This window comes from Microcebus murinus, chromosome 12 (assembly GCF_040939455.1).
Source record: "Microcebus murinus isolate Inina chromosome 12, M.murinus_Inina_mat1.0, whole genome shotgun sequence".
In the NCBI taxonomy this organism is placed as follows: domain Eukaryota; kingdom Metazoa; phylum Chordata; class Mammalia; order Primates; family Cheirogaleidae; genus Microcebus; species Microcebus murinus.
Window position 1 is genome coordinate 60,589,361 of NC_134115.1, and position 24,352 is coordinate 60,613,712.

Sequence of the window (24,352 nt, forward strand, 5' to 3'; positions counted from 1 at the left end):
TCTCTCCTGATTTGGTCTGTTTGTGAAGTTCCCAGGCTAGACTACTACATGCTTATGTTACGAGTATCCAGCTTTTTTCTTGGCTGATTAAATATTTCATGTTTAGCCTTGGTTTACTTTGAGCTATGTGAAATTTTCGAAATAATATATATATATATATTTTTTTTTACTCAGATGCATACTCTCAGAAATATATATTTTTAAAACTTTGCCTTGTGAGTACACTTTTAACAGCAATCAGAAGAAAAATTGGCACACAGTTCTACCATGAGATGACATTGTTAATATAATCTTACCCCATCAAGGCTTCTGGGTTGGGAGTTAGTGTTCATTCATTCCCTCTTCAGCAAATATTTGTCTAGCACTTGCTGTTTTTCAAATGCAGGAGTAACAGTGCTGAGCCAAACCAGCTAATGACACTGTTTTCATTGAGCTTGGGGCTTATGGCTTCAACTGGATGTTACATAACCATACTAAATAATGCATAATGTATTTTTACAAATTGAGATAAAGTCTTGAAGGAACCTGTTATGGACTAGGGCGTGCAAGATTTCCCTGAGGAAGTGACACTTGAACCAAGATCAGAAAAATGAATAGGAGGTAAATTAGCCAAAATAGGGTTGGGGACGGGATAGAAGTATTTAACATGGAGACCATGGAGGCTGGTATATCAAAGGACTTATGTCCTACCTGTGGTAGGAGAAGGACAGCATGCCATGTTAGAGAAACTGAAAAACAGTGGGTTTACAAAGCAAAAGGTTTTTCTGAAGAAAGACCTAAAATGTGCTAGGGAAAGGAGCAGAGAACAGAATCAAATTACTGTGAGGCTGGGTGCGGTGGCTCACCCCTGTAATCCTAGCACTCTGGGAGGCAGAATCCATCGAGGTCAGGAGTTCAAAATCAGCTTGAGCAAGAGTGAGACCCTGTCTCTACTGAAAATAGAAAGAAATTAGCGGGACAACTAAAAATATGTAGAAAAAATTAGCCGGGCATGGTGGTGCATGCCTGTAGTCCCAGCAACTTGGGAGGCTGAGGCAGGAGGATTGCTTGAGCCCAGGAGTTTGAGGTTACTATCAGCCAGGCTGATGCCACGGCACTTACTCTAGCCTGGGCAACAAAGTGAGACTCTGTCTCAAAAAAAAAAAAAAGAAAGAGAAAAAATTAGCCGGGCATGGTGGCGCATGCCTGTAGTCCCAGCTATTCGGGAGGCTGAGGCAGGAGGATCGCTTGAGCCCAGGAGTTTGAGGTTGCTGTGAGCTAGGCTTATGCTAGGGCACTTTAGCCCGGGGCAACAGATTGAGACTCTGTCTCAAAAAAAAAAAGAAAAGAAATTACTATGAGCATATAGACCTGATTCCAGTTCATTGATGCAAATACTTCTTCCTAATCACAAGTCCTGGGATCTCTGGGATTTCTCCTTACAGCAATTGGGTGGAGCTTGTAGCAGTGGATGCACTCCTGAATAAGGGGTAAAATTGGTGAGAGAGAAACTATTTTTCGGAAGCTTATTCATGGAACCTCTTCTTGTCCTTCCTCCAACCAAGCCCTATTCCTAAAGTTCCTTTAAAACATTAAGAGTCTGTTCCTCATAAACATTCAATTTCTCTCTTCTCCATATCCTGGCTTCTCTCCTCCCAGCCTCCTACCTATACTTTCAAGAATTCAGAAGTAGCTATTTCTACTCTTTGGATGTGGGATTTTAGATAGAGGGTGGGAGGGGTAGAATGAATTATGAAGAAGGAATTACAGGGCTTTTAGAACAAGGGATATGTTATTACTACTTACAGTTCTTATTTGAATCTAGACTGTATTTTCCCAGAAAAACATTTTTGTAAAAGGTGTTTAGGCATTCTGATACTTAAACCAATTTAATAATTAAAAAAAAATTTATATTTCATATTTTAATATTTAATTTTATTACTTTTTTTGGCTACAGCTTGTGTTGGGTTCTAGAACCAATTCAATAATTTTTAATTAGACAATTAATATATGCTCATTGTGGAAAACCTAGGCAATAAATAAGCAAAAAGTAGCTAAGCATCACTTATGATCCCAGAGACTGAATGGATATCAAAGAAAATTTTTCTTCATGTATGTTTATTTTAGTATAAACATGGAATCATACTGTTTTGTAGCCTGCTTTTCTTATGGTATATTATGAACTAATGTTAATAAATATATTTCTACATTATTTTAAATTTTTCATTAGTTTAAATAAAACCTCTATATGCTAATATTTTATATTTATATCCTTAGGATAAATCCCTAAAATGATTTCAAAAGTTATGAAAATTTATGATACCTATTGTTAAATTACCCTCTATGAAGATCATACCAATTCTCATTCCTGTATTGGAGACACGTATCAAAGTGCCTTTCTTCCCATACCTTTGACAACATTGCATATTGGCATTATTTTTCATCTCTGTCATGGTGATAAGTGAAAATAGTTCAATGTTTTAATTTTTCAGTATTCTTCAACTATTATGCCCAACATTTATGTTGGACTTAAAGTAATTTTACAGATAGTTGATATATCTGTGTTAAATGAAATAGTTTTTTATATCCTTCAGATGTATAAGTTAAATCAGCTCATTAGATAGCATTATCATTGTCACTTACAACAACTTCTCAATACAGAGGAGGAGTGACATAGAATGTAAGGATTGAAATTATGAATTTAATAGGAACCAAACTAGAAGGAATTTGGCATTAAAAAAGAAAGGATATATAGACTAGAAGGTAATTTCTAAAGAATTCTAAAAATGTTTTAAGTGTTAATAACATTGTCAAAACAAGTGTATACCTCCTACAATAACATTTTGAAAAAGTAAATTTGATAATGTTAATAAATTAGATAATAGTATGTCAGACCTTCTCAAGCTATCCTCTATGAGAACACATTAGATATAGCTATAGAGCTGGGCGCTGTGGCTCACGCCTGTAATCCTAGCACTCTGGGAGGCTGAGGTGGGTGGATTGCTCGAGGTCAGGAGTTCAAAACCAGCCTGAGCAAGAGCGAGACCCCGTCTCTACTATAAATAGAAATAAATTAATTGGCCAACTAATACATATAGAAAAAAATAGCCGGGCATGGTGGCGCATGCCTGTAGTCCCAGCTACTCGGGAGGCTGAGGCAGAAGGATTGCTTGAGCCCAGGAGTTTGAGGTTGCTGTGAGCTAGGCTGACGCCACGGCACTCACCCTAGCCTGGGCAACAAAGCGAGACTCTGTCTCAAAAAAAAAGGTATAGCTATAGAGAAAAATGAGTATATTAGAAAATAGAAGTGAAGAAATTGTCCAGAATACAGACCTGAGAAACATATAAACTGAAACGAGATATAATTGGGGTGGAGAGACTATGTGAAGACATGGTAGCTGAGAAATTTACAGAATTGAAGAAAGGCACCAAGCCATGATTTAAAAAGCCCAACAAACCCAAGCAGGAATCCTCCCCAGACATAGTGAAACTGTGGGACAATAATATAAGATCTTAAAGTATAGAGAAAAAAAAGGACTCAAAGGAGTAATTAGGAGAGTGATAGCCTCTTAGTCATCAATTACAGTATAAAGCCAGAGACAGTGGTCATTATTTTCAATTTGCTAGGAAAAACCTCAAACTGGATTTATACCCAACAAAGATAGGTTCTTTCTCCTTGTCAAGAACAAAGATGAAATGAATACATATTATGAATACACAATGAATACACAAGCAAGGCTGAGTGAGTTTGCCAGCAGACTTTTTTTTGAGACAGAGTCTCACTTTGTTGCCCGGGCTAAAGTGCCATGGCATCAATGAGCTCACAGCAACCTCAAACTCCTGGGCTCAAGCGATCCTCCTGCCTCAGCCTCCCGAGTAGCTGGGACTATAGGCATGTGACACCATGCCGGGCTAATTTTTTCTATATATATTTAGCTGGCCAATTAATTTCTTTCTGTTTTTTTAGTAGAGACGGGGGTCTCGCTTTTGCTCAGGCTGGTTTCAAACTCCTGACCTTGAGCGATCCTCCAGCCTTGGCCTCCCAGAGTGCTAGGATTACAGGTGTGAACCACCATGCCCAGCCAACCAGCAGACTTTTATTTATTTATTTATTTTGGAGAGAGAGTCTTGCTCTGTTGCCCTGGTAGAGTGCAGTGGTGTCAGTATAGCTCACTGCAACCTCAAACTCCTGGGCTCAAGCGGTTCTCCTGGGACTACAGGCGTGATCCATGAGTGGCTGGCTAAATTTTCTACTTTTCGTAGACACTGGGTCTGGCTTTTTTTGTTCAGGCTGGTTTCAAACTCCTGACCTAAAGCAATCCTCCCGCCTTGACCTCCCAGAGTGCTAGGATTATAGGCATAAAGTCACCATGCCCAGCCTACCAGCTGATGTTATGTTATTACGTTATGCTATTTTTTTGAGACATAGTCTCGCTTTGTTGTCCCGGCTAACGTGGGTGCCGTGGCATCAGGCTAGCTCAAGACAAACTCAAACTCCTGGGCTCAGGTGATCCTCCTTACTCAGCCTCCCAAGTAGCTGGGTCTACAGGCATGTGCCACCATGCCCGGCTAATTTTTTTTGTTTGTTTGTTTCATTTTTAGTTGACTGGCTAATTTTTGTATTTTTAGTAGAGACAGGGTCTTGCTCTTGCTCATGCTGGTCTCGAACTCCTGAGCTCAAGCAATCCTCCTGCCTCGGCCTCCCAGAGTGCTACCAGCTGATTTTAAATAAAGGAATTCTAAATTCAGAGAGAAGGAAATTATTTTCAAATGGAAGGTCTGAGATGCTAGAAGGAATGAAGAACAAAGAAAGTGGTAAATACATATGTAAAACTAGATCTGATAATGTGTTTTGGGATTAATAAAGATGGAGCTAAGGCTGGGCGTGGTGGCTCATGCCTGTAATCCTAGCACTCTGGGAGGCCAGGGCGGGAGGATTGCTTGGGCTGGTCAGGAGTTGGAAACCAGCCTGAGCAAGAGCAGACCCTGTCTCTATTATAAATAGAAAAAAATTAATTGGCCAACTAATATATATAGAAAAAATTAGCCGGGCATGGTGACACATGTCTGTAGTCCCAGCTACTCAGGAGGCTGAGGCAGAAGGATTGCTTGAGCCCAGGAGTTTGAGGTTGCTGTGAGCTAGGCTGACGCCACGGCACTCACTCTAGCCTGGGCAACAAAGTGAGACTCTGTCTTAAAAAAAAAAAAAGATGGAGCTAAAATAGTAGATGATAGTATATAAATTATGAGAGGATGTTCTAAATTCCTTATTTTTTTGAGGAAGAATTATATATATTATGATATATATGAACTTCAGAGTTTAATAAGTATGCATATTAAAATTTTCAAGGACCAAAGACAAGAAAGTAATTTCCAGACTAGTAAGGAAAAAATATGAAATGAGAAAAAAAATCCCCAAAGGCAAGAAAAGGAAAGGAAAAAAAGCATAATAAAGCACAACTGAAAATAAATCTAAATATTACTAGTTACAATAACTATAAAGGTACTGAATGTTCTAATTAAAAGGCAAAGTTATTAGAATACAGGGAAAAAAGTAAAAGGATTGAGAAAGATTATCGAACACATTCTAAATAAAAGTAAGCTGGTGAACTAAATATCAGAATAAAATAGGCTTCAAGGCAAAAAAAATTACTAGAGCTAGAAAATCCCTTCATAATGATTAAAGCTCAATTCACCTGTAAGTTTGGGCATTTGCCTAGGGATTTTTTTTTTTTGAGACAGTCTCACTTTGTGAGTGCCGTGGTGTCAGCCTAGGTCACAGCAACCTCAAACTCCTGGGCTCAAGCAATCCTGCTGCCTCAGCCTCCCAAGTAGCTGGTACTACAGGCATGCGCCACCATGCCCGGCTAATTTTTTCTATATAAGTTGGTCAATTAATTTCTTTCTATTTATAGTAGAGACGGGGTCTTGCTCTTGCTCAAGCTGGTTTCGAACTCCTGACCTCGAGCGATCTGCCCGCCTCCACCTCCCAGAGTGCTAGGATTACAGGCGTGAGCCACCTCGCCCGGCCTGCCTAGGGATTTTTTTTGTGTGTACTCGGAGACAGTCTCTCCCATGTCCCGGGTAGAGTGCGGTGACATCGTCATAGCTCACTGTAACCTCAAATTCCTGTGCTCCAGTGATCCTTCTGCCTCAGCCTCCTGAGTAGCTTGGACTACAGGTGAGCGCCACTGTGCTGGCTAATTTTTCTACTTTTAGTAGAGACGGAGTCTTGCTCTTGCTCAGGCTGGTCTGGAACTCCTGAGCTCAAGGGATCCTCCTGCCTTGGCCTCCTAGAGTGCTAGGATTACAGGTGTAAGCCACCAGGACTGGCCTTGCCTAGGGATTTAGATGAGTCTAAACTTGAATGAGCTTTAGATTTAAAATGTATACATCAAAATTTGATAACTTCAAGGGAGAAAACAAGGAAATTCATCATCATAGGGAAAGATTTCAGTGTACTTCAGTTAATCAGGCAAACACAAACATAAGGATATATAAGATATGAACAGCACCACTTAACATCTTGCTTTTAAGGGCTCTGATAGACTGCATTCAGGCATGATAAATTCAGCTGGTATACATTGGTTCAGCTGTGCCAATTATTAAAATACATATGTCCATAGTAGTTGAATAGTTACTGCCCCAAGCCTGTTGTGTCATCTTAATACTTCAGCACCTTCCTTGGGACTTCCCAGAATAATCCATTATACAGCAGCTATAGAATTAAGAACTGACACAGCAAGAGACCATCAACAAACATCTCACTGGAGAACTATAGGCCAGCATCCATTGTGAGTGCTCCTCACCCAGGCATGGCACTTCCCCCCCACCCCAAAATCCATAGGCAGATGCCCAGTGACCATCTAGTTTCCCTGAGGGCAAGGCTGCATACCTTTCTCAAGTCACTCTCACATGGCCACTTGTGGGAACTACAACCTCTGGTGAGATGCAGAGAAATGAAGAGAGCAGTCAAATGAATAGTACTGTGCTACTACAGTTATTATCCATACGTATTAACTCTCTTGCCACTGTGTATACTCCCATGGCAGGATAGAATCTACAGTAGATGAATGAGGCCTATGGGCATGGTTTATGGATGAATAACTCTTGGGGTGCAGATCCTTAATTTTCATTCTTGTTGAATTTTTAATGAATATTTAATGAGATAAGTTTGCTAAGACCTGCTGAATACCTGCCTATCACAGGTAATAATAAAACTCATTTTATTAATGAAAATGACTACCAAAATAATTCCTTTTCTCAGTACCAGTCACATTTAGTTGGGGGAATTAAGAAGCAGAATAGTCATTAAACAAAGGTTTTGTACCTTGGTGTATGCTTTTAACTGTCATACTACATTACTTTTCCTTTGAACTGAGGGAGTAGATTTGAGATAAATATATCACTGAGTTATTTTTGTGATTTAGTTATTAATACAGTTAAAGACATTGTATATACATAATTAACAGCAGGCATTCTAAAGGCTAAAAATATTTTCAGTATACTTTAGCAAAAGCTGAAAAGAAGGTTTAGCCCCATGAACATTTCTGTTGATGTTAATAGAGATTTTTTTTTCACTTTTCATGACTTTTCAGTACTTTTCAGGTTACTTAGTGACTATCAATTTAATGAGGAAATTTGTGGAGGGGCTTTATCCAATTTCCCATGTCAATTCATGGTTCAGAAAAGAGCTTCTGGGTCAAATTAGAGATTATGGCTACAATTTCCAAAAATTAATAAGGGGAAAGTACTGGAATAATTTGATGAATACTTTGAGCAATAACTAATATGACTTGGCAAGAATTTTTACAATCTGTATAGATCAGTTTATTTAGAAAATGTTTTTAAATCTTATTTATGTTATATTACAATTGAATATTTAACCTTTTTAAATATCACACTTAACTATATGTAACGTATGCTTATTTATTTATTTATTTATTTTTGAGACAGAGTCTCGCTTTGTTGCCCAGGCTAGAGTGAGTGCCGTGGCGTCAGCCTAGCTCACAGCAACCTCAAACTCCTGGGCTCAAGCAATCCTGCTGCCTCAGCCTCCCTCCTGAGTAGCTGGGACTACAGGCATGTGCCACCGTGCCTGGCTAATTTTTTCTATATATATATTAGTTGGCCAATTAATTTCTTTCTATTTTTATAGTAGAGATGGGGTCTCGCTCTTGCTCAGGCTGGTTTTGAACTCCTGACCTCGAGCAATCCGCCCACCTCAGCCTCCCAGAGTGCTAGGATTATAGGCGTGAGCCACCTCGCCCAGTCAGACAGAAAGTTTTAAAGTAAAAGAATGTCAAAGCATACCATTGCTAGCATTAATTAAATGAAAGTTGGTGTGCTCTATTAATATCAAACAACACAAAAGGCAAATTCATATAATTTCCAAGGATTGAGATTGAGCAGGGTGTGTTCTTCAATGAAAGTACAAGAAATAAATAACTAGAAAATGTCTTTATGTTTGGCAATCCCCTTTTAAATAACTATGAGTCAAAGAAGAAATCACAGTATAAGTTTTACAAATATTTGATGAAAATACCGTATATCAGGATTTGTGCAATTACAGCTAAAACCCTGTATAGGGGAAAATCCATAACCCTAAATGCATGTATTGGAAAAGAAGAAAGGCTGGAAGTCAGTAAGCTAAGTAAGCATCCATCTCAAGAATTTCAAAACAGAACAGCAATTTATACCCAAAGAATGGTAAAAGGAATAAAGATCAGAGTACAGTTTAACCACTTTGTAAACTATTTGTCACTATCTTCTAAATTATCAAACTAGTACCTATACTATAATTCAATTTTACTTCTAGTATATATCCAACAGAAATATATACATAAGTTTTGCAGGACATGTACAAGAATTTAAAGCAATCTTATTTATAATTAGAAGGAACACAAATGTCCAACAACAGAATGTATAAATTGTAATGTATTTGTACAGTGGAATAACATTCATTAATGAGAATGCCAGGGCGCTAGTGACCACATGGATGAATCTCACCAAACATAATGTGCTAATAAATAAGCCGGCCATAAAAGAATTCATACTCTATTCTTTTATTAAAAGTTTTTTTAAAGGCAATATTAGAAGTCAGAATGCTGGTTACTTTTGGTAGTAGAGGCATTAGTGATTAAGAAGAGGCAGAAAGGGAGCTTCTGAAATGTCGATAACATTCTGTGTGACCTAGATGATGATTACGTGAGTGTATTCCCTTTTGGATTATTCACTGTGATACATTAATATGGTTTGTGCAGTTTTCTGGATGTATTTCATACTTCAATTTTAAAAGTTTAAAAATAGAAATAGAATATATTGTGACTGATTTTATACCAATAAAATTTTAAACTTCAATTATACAGGCCAATTCCTAGAAAAGTAGAAATTACCAAAACCGACAATTGTAAAAGATTATTAGAAAGCTTAGATAGTGCCGTAATCATTAATACTGCATCAGTAGTTAAGTCTAGGTGGTTTTATAAATAAGTATTATCAAACTTATAAGAAATAGATCATTCTAATTTATGCAAACTATTTTAGTGTATAAAATAACAAGGATCAGTCTTCAACTCATTTTATGATGTTAGCATAAGCTTTATACAAAACCTGACAAGAACAGCATACAAAAGCAAAATTACCATTCAGTCTCACTGAATAATATAGATGGAAAAACCCTAAACAAAATATTAGCCAACCAAATCTAGCAATGTTGTAGAAATAGAAGATTAATTTGAAATTAGAAAATAAGTTAGTGTAAATCACCACAATAATATATTAAAGGAAATAATATAGGACTATCTCAATAAATGGTAAAAAATAACTTACACAATTTGACATGTATTTATAAAAAAACAAAAAAAACTAGCAAAATTGAAGTAGAAGAGAACTTCCCTTAATCCAGTAATAGGAATCTACCCTCGCAAACCTACAGCAAACCTTATACTTAATGGTAAAGTGTTGAATATATTCTTGCAGATCCAGGTGCAAGAGTGCCTGCTGTTAATATTTTTTTTTCTTTTTTTGAGACAGAGTGTCACTCTATTGCCCAGGCTAGAGTGGCATGGCGTCTGCCTAGCTCACAGCAACCTCAAACTCCTGGGTTCAGGTGATCCTCCTGCCTCAGCCTCCTGAGTAGCTGGGACTACAGGCATGTGCCACTATGCCCAGCTAATTTTTTGTATATATTTTTAGTTGTCCAATTAATTTCTTTCTATTTATAGTAGAGACAGGGTCTCGCTCTTGCTCAGGCTGGTTTTGAACTCCTGACCTTGAACCATCCTCCTGCCTTGGCCTCCCAGAGTGCTAGGATTATAGGCGTGAGCCACCATGGCCGGCCTGCTGTTAATATTTCTGTTCAACATTGTTCTGAAAGTCCTAGCCAGTGTAGCAAGGAATAAGAGAAGGAAAAAAGTTTTTTAAAAGAAGAACAAAGCAATTATTTGTAGATGATATGGTTGTCAAAGAAAATCCAAAATAATCTACAAAGTACTAAAATAGTAAGATTGATGGATAATTTATATTAAAAAATCAGTTACATTTCTGTATATCAGCAATAAACAAAGCAGTATTTTAAAAAGAACATTTAGAAAAAATCCAAAAATTATCAAGTACCCAGGATTTTTTTTTTTTTTTTTTTGAGACAGAGTCTTGCTCTGTTGCCCAGGCTAGAGTGCCATGGCTTCAGCCTAGCTCACAGCAACCTCTAACTCCTGGACTCAAGCAATTCTCCTTCGTCAGCCTTCCGAGTAGCTGGGACTACAGATGTGTGCCATAGCACTCAGCTAATTTGTTCTATTTTTAGTAGAGACAGGGTCTCACTGTTTCTCAGGCTGGTTTCAAACTCCTGAGCTTGAGTGATCCTCTCACCTCGGCCTCCCAGAGTGCTATGATTACAGGTGTGAGCCACTGCACTTTGGCCTAGTACCCAGGATTAAGCCTAACAAAGAATAGGCATGACCCATATAGAGAAAACTGTAAAACTTTATTTAGAGAATTACAGATGATTTAAATAAATGGAGATACACTGTGTACATGAATTGGAAGACTCCATACTGTAAAGATGTCAATTCTATCCAAACTTTTCTGTAGATTTAATGCAATCTCAATTAAAATCTACAGCTGGATTTTGTATATATGTGTACATAAGTTGATTCTAAATATATAAGGATGGTCAGAGATTCAAGAATTGCTGAGATACTCTTGCTAAGAAAATCTTGAATGTGTTGGAAAATGTACATATTACTAGATGAGGTGATTCAATATCTCATAAATTCTACCCAAATAGTCTGTAAAATCAGTGCATTACAATAAGGATTCCAACAGGATTTCTTAACAGGACTTGACATGCTATATATAGAATTTATTTGAAGAGAAAGCATGGTATTAGTCAAGAAAAAGTGTTTGTAAGGCAAATGAGGGAGTTTTGCTTTTCCACATTGTAAATTTACTATAAATCTTTTAGAAATTAAGATAATGTGGTATTGCATAGAATACAATATAGAGTCCCCCAAAAATACCACCTACATACGATAAAGATGGCATTACAAACCAAGAAGAAAAGGATAGGTTTTGATATTGGGGCAAATTATAAGCATTAAAAAATATATATATCGGGACAGGCATGGTGGCTCACACCTGTAATCCTAGTACCTTGGGAGGCCGAGGCGTGAGAATTGCTTGAAGTCAGGAGTTCAAGACCAGCCTGAGCAAGAGTAAGACCCCATCTGTACTAAAAATAGAAAAAATTAGCTGAGTGCCATGGCACACACCTGTAGTCCCAGCTACTCGGAAGGCTGATGAAGGAGAATTGCTTGAGCCCAGTAGTTTGAGGTTGCAGTGAGCTATGATGATGACACTGCACTCTATCCAGGGTGGCAGAGTGAGGCAATGTCTCAAAACAAAACAATATATATATGTATATATCATACCATGTACAAAAATATACTATAATTGGGTTAAACAAAACACTAACTACCAGTTATTTAGGTGTCTTATTTATAGTACAATGTTTAAGGTTAAAAATCTCCCAGAATTACTGATTCATTTACTTATACACAAAAGGAGAAAAGTCCATTTCAGGGTCCTTCTGATTGAAAAAGAAATGGCTATTTATGTATCTACAAAATTACAGATACTAATTTGAATTTTTACTCATGACCAACTAACATAAAAATTCTTCACATATTTTTAAACTCTGAAGTCCATATATCTGAGAAAAGGGTTTATGCAGATACCCTTTAAAGGACAATTCCATGATTACTAACTATGGAAAAGATTTCAATTTAATACATGTTTTTTCATCTCCCACTTTATCTAAAAAGTTTGTTATAAATAGAAAAGTTTGGCTATTTAAAATTCTATCTTATGCACTTTCATCTTATGTGTATAAATTTCTGTTTGCTATTACAACTGTAAATTGGGAAGACATGAGGTTTCAAAGACTCAGGATTTCCTTTGCTAGATCTGAATCTGAAAGAGCATGGCCCACAGAAATCCAAGACTTAGGAAAAAGACAACAGATTTTCACAAATCAGAATGAAGTTTGTAAAGGGTTTACAAAAATATAACTTTGGAATATGGAAGGACTGAAACAAGAGAAAAAACTAAAAAACAATAAAGGAAAAGATTGATAATTTAACTGTATCTAACTGTTCTGATAGGACATATACCAGATCTTTTCCAGTACATTTTATAGATACTGATGAAGAAATATATAATTTGGTTGTATATGATTCCCCCCACAAGTTGTCTCATCTATACATGCTTTTCAGTAAGCAATTGTTCTCCTTTATTTTTTTCCCTTTATTTTTTAGAGTTAGAGGATACAAGTATAGTTTTGTTACATGGATATATTGTGTAGTGGTGAAGTCTGGGCTTTTAGTGTAGCCATCCCCCAGCTTTTCTCATTTAAGAATATGTTTTGGGGTTCTTTCATATCCATATAAAGCTACCCTTTCCTTTTTAACTTCACAGTATTTCAAATTATTATGTAGCAAGGGTTAAATCATATAATCAATCATTCCCTCTTTCATATTCATTTGTTACTTTCAGTTTCTCCTTTTTATAATGGAGCATATCTTTATATATGTTTCTTTGTTTTTATATATGATTATTTCTCTAGATTAAATTCCCAGAAAAAATTGCTGAGTTGAAAGATATGCCCACGTAAAATTTTTTTTTATTTTTTATTTTTTTATTTTGAGACAGTCTCTCACTTTGTTGCCCAGGCTAGAGTGAGTGCTGTGGCGTCAGCCTAGCTCACAGCAACCTCAAACTCCTGGGCCCAAGCGATCCTCCTGCCTCAGCCTCCTGAGTAGCTGGGACTACAGGCATGCGCCACCATGCCCGGCTAATTTTTTATATATATTTTTAGTTGGCCAATTAATTTCTTTCTATTTATAGTAGAGACGGGGTCTCACTCTTGCTCAGGCGGGTTTCGAACTCCTGAACTCGAGCACTCTGCCTGCCTCGGCCTCCCAGAGAGCTAGGGCTACAGGCGTGAGCCACCACGCCCGGCCCGACGTAAAATTTTGATAGATAATTTAGAGGTGCTCTCAAAACATAAGCTGTACCTGTTTTTTTATAATGTATAAGAGAGAGTACCATTTCCTACTACTCTTGTCAACCTTGGATAGTATCTTTTCAATTTGCTACTGATATGGGTAAAAATTATTCATCTATAGCTTGTATAATTATTATAAATAAGTAAATATCAACAACCAGAGGATGCTAGAAAACTAAACAAGAGAAATGTGTCATTTGCTTTCAGGTCAGTGCTGACAGTTGCTTGTGAACAAACTGAAGTTCTGCTTTTTGACCCTATATCTTCAAAGCACATAAAAACACTTTCTGAAGCTCATGAAGACTGTGTAAATAATATCAGGTTAGTATAATAGTGGAAAAAGTGTGGCCCAAAATACTCTGTTTGGGAAGTTAGTGAAAAGGTATAATGCCTTATTCAACAGTGCTGAATTATCCACATTTGTGAATTGTGAGTCTAATTCCTTGTAAAACTAATTCCTTTAATTAGAAAACTGGTAACCATTTTGGATTGGAATCTTGCTGAAATACTTCTATATGATTTTACCTTTTCTCTTCATATATCAGGGTCATAATTATGCTGGTCCTATAATGCCTTTATGCTAATGATCTGTGTAGAATTATGGCAGTCTCATTGCTTAGCATCTCTTACCACCACCCACAACTCCCCAAATCCAAACTATTAAGAAGAAAAAGCACATGCACAGAGAACTTCTTTGTAGCATTGTTGGAAACTCTGTAATATGTGGGAAATAATTTACCATTGAGAAGTTTAGTGATTAATATGCAGTCATTTAAATGATGGTCATAGAGACAATATAGACAAATACTTGAGATAATATAGGTTAAAATTGTGATAAAAATTATACAAATATGAAATGACATAGAAGGAAAAAATTAAAAGGAAATATTTTAAAATGCTAACAATTTAGAATGGATAGATTATGAACAATTTTCTATTTTCTAAACTGTATGTAATGGGATTATTATATTTTTATAATTATTACTTTTGTTCTAAAAAAAGAAATATGGAAATGCCTTCTAGTCAAAGAAACACATTGCATTTTGATGTAACTTGTATGCTCTAAACACTGAGCAATAGATTAAATTACATAGCACATAAAAAATATAACCAGGTTCTAAAACAACATAAACACCTTTGTGGGCCAGAAATAGAACACAGACACAAAACTGTGAAGACTGAAACCACAGGCCCACTGGGTTTCAGTCTAACACTGACATCTAATAGTTTTGCTTTTATCAGGTAAAAAGATTAAAAAGTGCTAAAGTGCTTCATGTGAGGCAGGAACTAGAGCCAGAATCACTACATGAAGCCAGAGGCTTGGTTGAAATATCTGTCTCATTTGTAAAAGTTTTAGAAAAGATAAAATCTATTCACTACTTGGGTCTATAGGTTTTAGCTGATAAAGACACAGCCACATCAACAGGCATGGAATGAAACCACTTGCTGAGTCAGTGACTGAATGTATATGTATGATATTCCCAATATCATCATGAAACTGAAGCCCTGAAATATAATTATAAGGCCTGGTTGTGGACTGGGGTTCCAGATGGCCAAGAGAGGGCAACTCTAAAACCATTAAATAGAAAGGGAGAGAGAAAAAATTTTAAAAACTTTTCCTACTCAAAATGAGCCTATAACCAAAATTCTAAAATTTATGCAGACATCTATCTAATATTAATAGCATAACAAAATCAACCACAGACATTTTCTCTGGATGAAATTAATTTTATGGAGTCGTCCAACAAAGATTTTATTTTAAAAAATAAATTATTTATTTTTTTTTGACTAGGTAATACATGCACGTGGTACAAAATTCAAAGGTACAAAAGGGTAAACAGTGAAAAGTAAGTCTCTCTCCACCTCTGTCGCCTAGCCACCCAGTTTCCCTCCCCGGAGGCAACCACTATTACCAATTTCTTGCTATCCTTTCTGAGATAGTTTATACATGTACATGCATTTATATACACAGTCATACTTATACTTTTATATAAATGGTAGCATTTTACACATTCTATTATTTACCTTGCCTTTTTACTTAGTAACATATTTAGAGATCATTTCATATTAGTATTCATGGGACGATTTTATTTTTAACGGCTGCATAGTATTCCATTGATTAGGAGAAACTTTTAAGCCTTTTTAGACTGCTCAAAGAAATAAAGGATACTTTTCCAATTCAAGAGACTTCAAAATTGTGAAATGAAAGAGATTAAACAAGAACAGGTTAATGTAGTAAAGAAGAGACTAGAAATCTTAGAAATTAAAAATGTGGTTGGTATACAAAAAAACACAATAGATGCAATAAATCCTTTATACTCTTGATAAGTAAATTAGTGAATTGGAAAATAGTACTAAATAATTCATACAGAACACAGAAAAAAGATAAAAATATGAAAGAGTAGTTAAAAGAGGATTGAGAGACTCTAGTGTATGTAAAGAGTTACAGAAAAAGAAAATGCAGAGATTGGTGGAGAACTAAGTTTTGAAGACATAATGGCTAAGAAATTTTAGCATTGAAGAAGTGGTCTGAGACCTCAAATCAAAAGTGAACTTTAGAGTGTCAAGTATTACAGATTTAATAAAGATAAATCCACATCTAGACAGGTTGTGAAACTCTAGAAGATCAAAACTCAAGAGAAAATCTAAAAAGCCACTGAAGTTAGAAGTCAAGATTACCTACAGATGAATGAGGTATCTTCTTGGAGAAAAAAACAAACCAAAAAGATTATCTACAGAGGTACAATAATTAAACTAATAGAAGATTTCTCATCTGCAACAGTGGATATCAGGAGAAAATAGACTGATATTAATATCTTTAATGTTAAGGCAAAATAATGTTCCTTCCCATATTATATTCAGGTAAACTTAATCCAGAGTGAAGAATTTTAATTAGGTAAAATGTTAAATGTTATTAATTATTAATAGCAGAAAGAAAATAATTTAAGAGTTTTTTGGGGGAATACATTTAAAACAAAATTAAAACTAAAACTCTACATTAGCACTGTCCAATAGAAGTATAATGCTAGCCACATATTCAAATTTTTTTTTTTTTTTGAAACAGAGTATCACTTTGTTGCCCAGGCTAGAGTGAGTGTCCTGGCATCAGCCTAGCTCACAGCAACCTCAAACTCTTGGGCTAAAGCAGTCTTCCTGCCTCAGCCTCCCGAGTAGCTGGGACTACAGGCATACACCACCATGTCCAGCTAATTTTTTTTTTCTAGATATATTAGTTGGCCAATTAATTTATTTCTATTTGTAGTAGAGACGGGGTCTCGCTCTTGCTCAGGCTAGTTTCAAACTCCTGACCTCGAGCAATCCTTGCCTGTCTCGGCCTCCCAGAAAGCTAGGATTACAGGCATGAGCCACTGCGCCCGGCCTACATATTCAATTTTAAATTTTATAGTAGCCACATTAAAAAAGAAAAAAGAAAGGCAAAATTAATTTAAATTATGTTTTTTTAGAGATAGCGTCTTGCTCTGTTGCCTAGGCTGGAGTGCAGTGGCATAATTATACTTCAGTGTAGCCTCAAACTCCTGGGCTCAAGTGATCCTCCTATCTCAGTCTCCCCCGTAGCTGGGATTACAGGTGTTAGCCACCACTCCCAGCTCAAAATTAATTTGCAGTAATTTATTTTATTTAACCTAATATGTCTAAAATATTATCATTTCAACATGTAATCAATAAAAAATTATTCATGTATTTTACTTTCATTTTTCATGTTAAGTGTTCAAAATACAGTGTGTATTTTACACTTAGAGTACATCTCAATTCAGACTGGCTAGGTATCAAGGACTGAAAAGCCACATATATCTGCACAGTGTGGCTCTAGCCAGTAACAATGAACAGGTTGTATGTATGGGAGAGTTTTGTTCAGTGGGAAGGTGTAGTATGTTAAGGCACACTTCATGTTCAGGAGTAAGATAGATATATTAAGTAATTTCAGACTCTTTTAGAATGTATAATTAAACATATGTGATGAAAAAACTACAAAAATGACTAAAATAATGGAAATATAATCTATAGCTTTCAAACTGGCAGAAGTGGGAAAAAGGAATATTAAAAACTTGATCAGTTCAGTAGAAGACAGGAAAGCTCAAAAAAGTTAAAAAAAATCAAGCAGAGGAAAGAGATGATGAATAGAAAACAAGAAGTAGAAAGAGTTCCAAATATATGAATAGTTCAAAGTAAATACAAATAGATTGATCTTTATTAGAAGACAGAGTCAACAATTTGAATAAAAACCAAAATATATATATATATATATATATATATATATATATAGATATATGTTTTTAGAGATACCAAAAATAAAAGCACCGAGAAAATGGAAAAGAAACTGATAGGAGATTATCAATATCAAAAAGATGAAAGACCAAGGGCTTTAATAAGGATAAAATGTAGGTCAGGTTTGGTGGCTCATGCCTGTAATCCTAGTACTCTGGGAGGCTGAGGTGGGTGGTCAGGAGTTTGCTCCAGGTCAGGAGTTCGAAACCAGCCTGAGTGAGACCCTGTCTTTACCCAAAATAGAAAGAAATTAATCGACCAACTAAAAATATATATACAAAAAATTAGCTGGGCATGGAGATGCATGCCTGTAGTCCCAGCTACTCGGGAGGCTGAGGCAGTAGGATCGCTTGAGCCCAGGAGATTGAGGTTGCTGTGAGCTAGGTTGATGCCATGGCACTCACTGTAGCCTGGGCAACAGAGTGAGACTCTGTCTCAAAAAAAAGGAATAAAATGTAATACTACATACTAATAAAAGGAAAAACCTATCAAGAATATATAATAATCACAAATTTATATGTACCTTAAACATAGCCTTAAAATATACAAAGCAAAAACAGAATTATTAAGAATTAGGAGTCTATAATTCTAGTGAGATATTTTAATTCAGTTCTGTCCAAAACTAGGAAATCAAGCAAATAAAAATTAGGCTGTGGAAGATTTTAAAATATCCTGAACAGTGTTTCTAATAAAAATCAGAAATGCTGGATAAAATGTAATATGTAATTTTTTTAATGTATAGTTGAACTGATAAGAAGGAAAGGAATCCTTGGGCCAAAAATGAAATGGAAGCAGAAATGCAAAGAAGCAAACAGGTTTTCAGCTGGCTTTTATCCTGGAGGCATCTGCCAAGTGCTGGTGACCTTGAGCTTCTGTTTTGACAGGTATGAAGAGTATAGGGAACAGGCAAGTTAATTATAGGGCCATTTTAAGGTGAGGAGTCTAATAGAAAGTGTCTCTGCATGAGGCTAAGACCCCAGAGTGCTCACTTTCAGCAAAAAGATGATCTAGAGATAAACCACCCTGTTCATCTAGACTGTGGCATTGGGTAGAAGAGTGTCAGAAAATCTCTTCTGTGAATATCTAACCACAATCCAATGCTTATGCATGTGTGGTACCCAAATTCACACTACCATATGATGCAAAACCTCCAGCCAAAAATTTTAAGTTGGATCCAGGTTGGAAGTGCTGTTATAGTTACCTACAACTACTCAGGAGGCTAAGGCAGAAGGATCACTTGAGCCCAGGAATTCGTGGCCAGCCTAAGCAACATAGTGAGATCCCATTTCTAAGAAAAGAAAAAAATATATGGGAAACAAAAAAGAACAAACAAATGCAAATCATCTCTGGAGGAGAAAACTCAGTATCATAAAGAAGTTGAATCTCCCCAAATTAGTCTATAAATTCAGTGCAGTTTTACTTAAAATATCAACAATGTATTTTGTAAAACTTGATTTTTAAATCTATTTATTTATTTTTAGAGATAGGATCTCACTCTGTCACCTAGTCTGCAGTGCAGTGGTACAATCACAGTTTACTGCAGCCTGCAACTTGTGGGCCCAAGTGGTCCTCCTACCTCAGCCTCCCCTCGTAGCTAGAACTATAGGCGTACACCGCCACACCTGGCCAGTTTTTTCTTTTTAATTTTGTGTAGAGATATGGTCTTGCTGTGTTGCCCAGGCTGGTCTCTAACTCGTGGCCTCAAGCAGTCCCCCTGTCTTGGCCTCTCAAAGAGCTGGGATTATAGGCATGAGCCACTGTGCCCAGCCCCTAAAATATATATAGGATAGCAAATGCCAAGAATAGCTGAGGTGGTTTTGAAGAAGCCTAAGATGGTGGGAGTAATCACATGTCCATAGATCAAATGTAGTCTTAGAAAAGGGATAGACTAAGTGACAATGAAATATCCCAGAAACAGACCTATGCATATATGAATTTTTTTACTTTTTTGAGTAGGGCCTATGAAAATATTATATATGACATCAGGGGCATTATGAATTGATTGGAGGAGAAAATGGAAAAGAGAGACTTGGTTATATGTATGGAAGAATAAAATAAAATTAGATCTCTACTTCATTAGATCTCTATAATAAATGAAAATAACTTCAGTTAAAGACCTAGTTATGGCCGGGCATGGTGGCTCACGCCTGTAATCCTAGCACTTTGGGAGGCCGAGGCGGGCGGATTGCTCAAGGTCAGGAGTTCGAAACCAGCCTGAGCGAGACCCCGTCTCTACCAAAAATAGAAATAAATTAATTGACCAACTAAAAATATATGTACAAAAAATTAGCCGGGCATGGTGGCACATGCCCGTAGTCCCAGCTACTCGGGAGGCTGAGGCAGTAGGATCGCTGAGCCCCGGAGATTGAAGTTGCTGTGAGCCAGGCTGACGCCATGGCACTCACTCTAGCCTGGGCAACAAAGTGAGACTCTGTCTCAAAAAAAAAAAAAAAAAAGACCTAGTTATGAAAGCAAGCCTTTAAAGCTTTAGAAGAAAGTATAGAATATATTTTCGTTCTAAGTGTAAGAAAGGTTTTGGTTTTATGTTATTTTTTGAGTCAGGGTCTTGCTCTGTTTCCCAGGCTAGAGTGCAGTGACATCAGCATAGCTCACTGCAACCTAAAATTCCTGGGCTTAAGGGATCTTCCTGCCTAAACCTCTGGAGTAGCTGGAACTACATGTGCACACCCCATGCCCAGCTAATATTTTTTTTTTATTAAGCAAGGGTTTTTTAAGACATAGAAAGCACAAATTATTAATGATTGATAAGCTCAACTGCATAAAAATTTCAAATTTCATTGTAACGAAAGACATCATAACAATGTGAGAAGGGAAGCCATAGGCTGGTGGGAGAAGATATTTTCAGTGCACATAACCAAAAAAGGATTAGTGTCCAGAATATATAAGAAAATAAGCCTTTAACAAAATAGGCAGAGAATCACATAAGAGAAACTACAATTAGCAATAAATATGGAAAGATTTTCAAGCTTGCTTGTTATCATGGAAGTATAAATAAAAGTAACAAGAAATACTAAGTATTGAAAGATGTTGAGAAATAGGAACCCTTAGATATTATTAGTGATGGAGTGTAAATTTGTAAAATTATTTTGTTTTTTTCTGCATTTTTTTTTTTTTTTTTGAGACAGAGTCTCACTCTGTTGCCTGGGCTAGAGTGCCATGGCGTCAGCCTAGCTCACAGCAACCTCAAACTCATGGGGTCAAGCAATCCTTCTGCCTCAGCCTGCCAAGGAGCTGGGACTATAGGCATGTACCACCATGCTCAGCTAGTTTTTCTATATATTTTTAGTTGGCCAATTAATTTCTTTCTATTTTTGTAGATGTAAAATTATTTTGAAGAGCTGTTTAAGAATATTTGGTAAAGTTGGAGATCAATATATTTTTTGTTACCTGGCAGATTCAAAGAGATTAATATATTTTAAAAGAAATTAATGCACATGTGAACAAGGAGATGTGTAAATAGGGTTCATTATAGCATTGTTAGTAATAGAAGTTGGAAACAAATGTCTATAAAGAAGAAAATAGATAAATTCTGGTATACTCATACAATGGAATACTATACATTAGTTAAAATAAATGAACTAAAAGCATCAGCATCTGATATACATCTCAGAAATTTAAGGCCAAGGCAAAAAAGTAAATTGTAGAGTGAGCTTTACAGTGATACCATTTATATAAATTTTTGAAAACTTTACAGACATATAAGCTTAATGAGGGCATGTTTGTCCTCTGCTCTATCCTGGCACCTAGAACAGTGCCTGGCACATAGTGGGTGCTCATTAAATATTTACAGAATATATTGAATGCAAAACAATATATAAGGTGTTTATGGATACACACATCTGAATTCATCTTATTAGGAACCTGCATGGGGGGAATGACAACAAGTTTTGGATAGTGGTTCCCTCTGGAGAGGGAGGGAGGGGAATGGGATTGGGGAGGGATACAAAATGTACTTCAATTGTGTTTATAATGTTCAAAAAATATCTGAAAGATAACAATATTAAAATCAATAAAGCTGGGTGATGGGTATCACAGGTGTTTGTTATATTATTCATAATTTTATCTCTGTTGCTAATATTTTACATATTTAAAATGTTCTTATCTCAAAAAGAAAAGACTTGTATCAAGTTGTTTGCCCCCACTCAAAATGACCTTTAACTAATCTGCTGTTAGAGTTTGTATTCTTTATCAATGTCAGCCTTCATTTGCTGCTGTCAGAGTGGCTGCCACAGTTCCCTATGCCTACAAATTTGAATCTGCTTTTTCTGATCTATTGATTAGAGAAACAGATTTTGAAGCTTGTTTAGACGTACATATAACTTAAGAGTTTTGAGTGAGGATCTGAAGAGTCTTCAGTGCATGAGCTTAAGTGTGCATTATTTATTAATAATACTAACTTCCATTTTTGAGTGCTTACTCTGTGCCAAACCTCATGTGAAGGACTTTTCATACATTATATTTAATCCTCACAGTATCCCATGTAAGATATTGTATTTTAAGGAATGAAGAAACTGTGACTCAGATAAAGAGACTTACCCAAGTTCTTACTCTTCTTTTTTTTATTTCGGCATATTATGGGGGTACAAATTTTAAGGTTTCAATAAATGCCCTTTCCCCCCTTCCCCACACAAGTCTGAGTTTCCAGCATGACCATCCCCCAGATGGTGCACATCTCACTCATTATGTATGTATATACCCCCCCTCCTGCCTCCCCCCTGCCCAATACCCTATTCCAAGTTCTTATATATAGTAAGTGGTAGAGCTGGAATTCATATTTAGTTCTATTATACCATCTCACTGTACTATTCAGAAATGTAGGCATACATTTTCTGGTTTGGTTCTAGATAGTCATTTTGCACATACTTGATAATGTTTCTAATTCATTTCTTAAAATTTGTGGTTTGCTTATCTTGTAAAATAAAATTATTGGTAGTTGGGGAGAATATTTTTTGTTACTTCATATTTGGGAAAGTAAGGGGAAAGAAAAGTCTGTAATTTAAACACACTTATTAAACAGGCTTCTCATTCATGAAAGATCTATATGTGGATTTAAGAGTTTATTTAATAATCTGGGTCCCCCTAATTATGAGGTTTTAGGAAGAAGCCCTGCGGTCATCATCATAAGAGTATTTCCTTAGTGATAAGACAATTAAAAAATTAGTACCCATTTCAGTACATCCCAGGATCTATTTCTCCCTCCCACTGTGTTCGTTGGTCTGTTGCTTTTACATTGCAGACAATACAATACTAAGGCAGTGCTTATCAGTGGGAACATGAAATTTCTTATCTTGCAAAAGATGTAGAATTTCACAAAACGCTGAGAGTGATGTTAAAAAACTGGTCAAGTTATTTAAAAATCATTGGCAAAGAAGGATCTCATAGAGAGTGGTTATCAATTAGAGAAAAGAAAGTGACAGAAATGGTTACATGAAAGACACTTCAAAGAATTATGTGAATATCTCACAGGACTAAGGAAACGCTCTTGGGAAAATTGATAAAGTCCTTGAATATTTATATAGATATGACCCTCTTTTTGATTGCAGTACAAAACCCAAATATGAATACAGATGTCATATTCTGCTATCTTAGTGTTATTGGAAAGATAATACAAAAATCTCCAAACATTAAATTTATTCTTGTTCTAAGAATTTGCACATATAGATGCTCTTCAGCTTCCCTATAAACCCATCATAAGTTGAAAATATTGTAAGTCAAAATATATTTGTAAAGTCAAAAATCTTAAGTTGAAAAAATTGTAAGTCAAACCATTGTTAAGTTGGGGACCTTCTGTAGTAAAACAAATGGGGAAAAGTTTATTTTTGTGATTTTTATTTTATTTTATTTTATTTTATTTTTTTTTTTATTTTTTTTTGAGACAGAGTCTCGCTTTGTTGCCTAGGCTAGAGTGAGTGCCGTGGCGTCAGCCTAGCTCACAGCAACCTCAAACTCCTGGGCTCAAGCAATCCTTCTGCCTCAGCCTCCCAAGTAGCTGGGACTACAGGCATGATGCCCGGCTAATTTTTTCTATATATATTAGTTGGCCAATTAGTTTCTTTCTATTTATAGTAGAGACGGGGTCTCGCTCTTGCTCAGGCTGGTTTTGAACTCCTGACCTTGAGCAGTCCGCCCGCCTCGGCCTCCCAGAGAGCTAGGATTACAGGCGTGAGCCACCGCGCCCGGCCTTTATTTTATTTATTTATTTTTTTGTTTTGTTTTTTTTTTTTTTTTTGAGACAGAGTCTCACTTTGTTGTCCAGGCTAGAGTGAGTGCCGTGGCATCAGCCTAGCTCACAGCAACCTCAAACTCCTGGGCTCAAGCGATCCTCCTGCCTCAGCCTCCCGAGTAGCTGGGACTACAGGCATGCGCCACCATGCCCGGCTAATTTTTTATATATATCAGTTGGCCAATTAATTTCTTTCTATTTATAGTAGAGACGGGGTCTCGCTCTTGCTCAGGCTGGTTTCGAACTCCTGACCTCGAGCAATCTGCCCGCCTCGG

The 24,352-nt window shown here is 36.4% G+C and overlaps 1 protein-coding gene across 2 annotated transcripts in view; it reads left to right on the top strand.

The window, feature by feature from the left end:
- Nucleotides 1–24,352, top strand: part of DCAF10 (DDB1 and CUL4 associated factor 10) — a 53,839-nt gene that overhangs the window by 1,147 nt on the left and 28,340 nt on the right. Inside the window, exon 2 of one of the 2 annotated variants that reach the window (XM_012769081.3) lies at nucleotides 13,754–13,867. The exons of the other annotated variant lie outside the window; for it this stretch is intronic. Coding sequence (XP_012624535.1) covers nucleotides 13,754–13,867 — 114 coding nt within the window. The remainder of the gene's footprint in view (nucleotides 1–13,753; nucleotides 13,868–24,352) is intronic. 2 annotated transcript variants of the gene reach the window in all.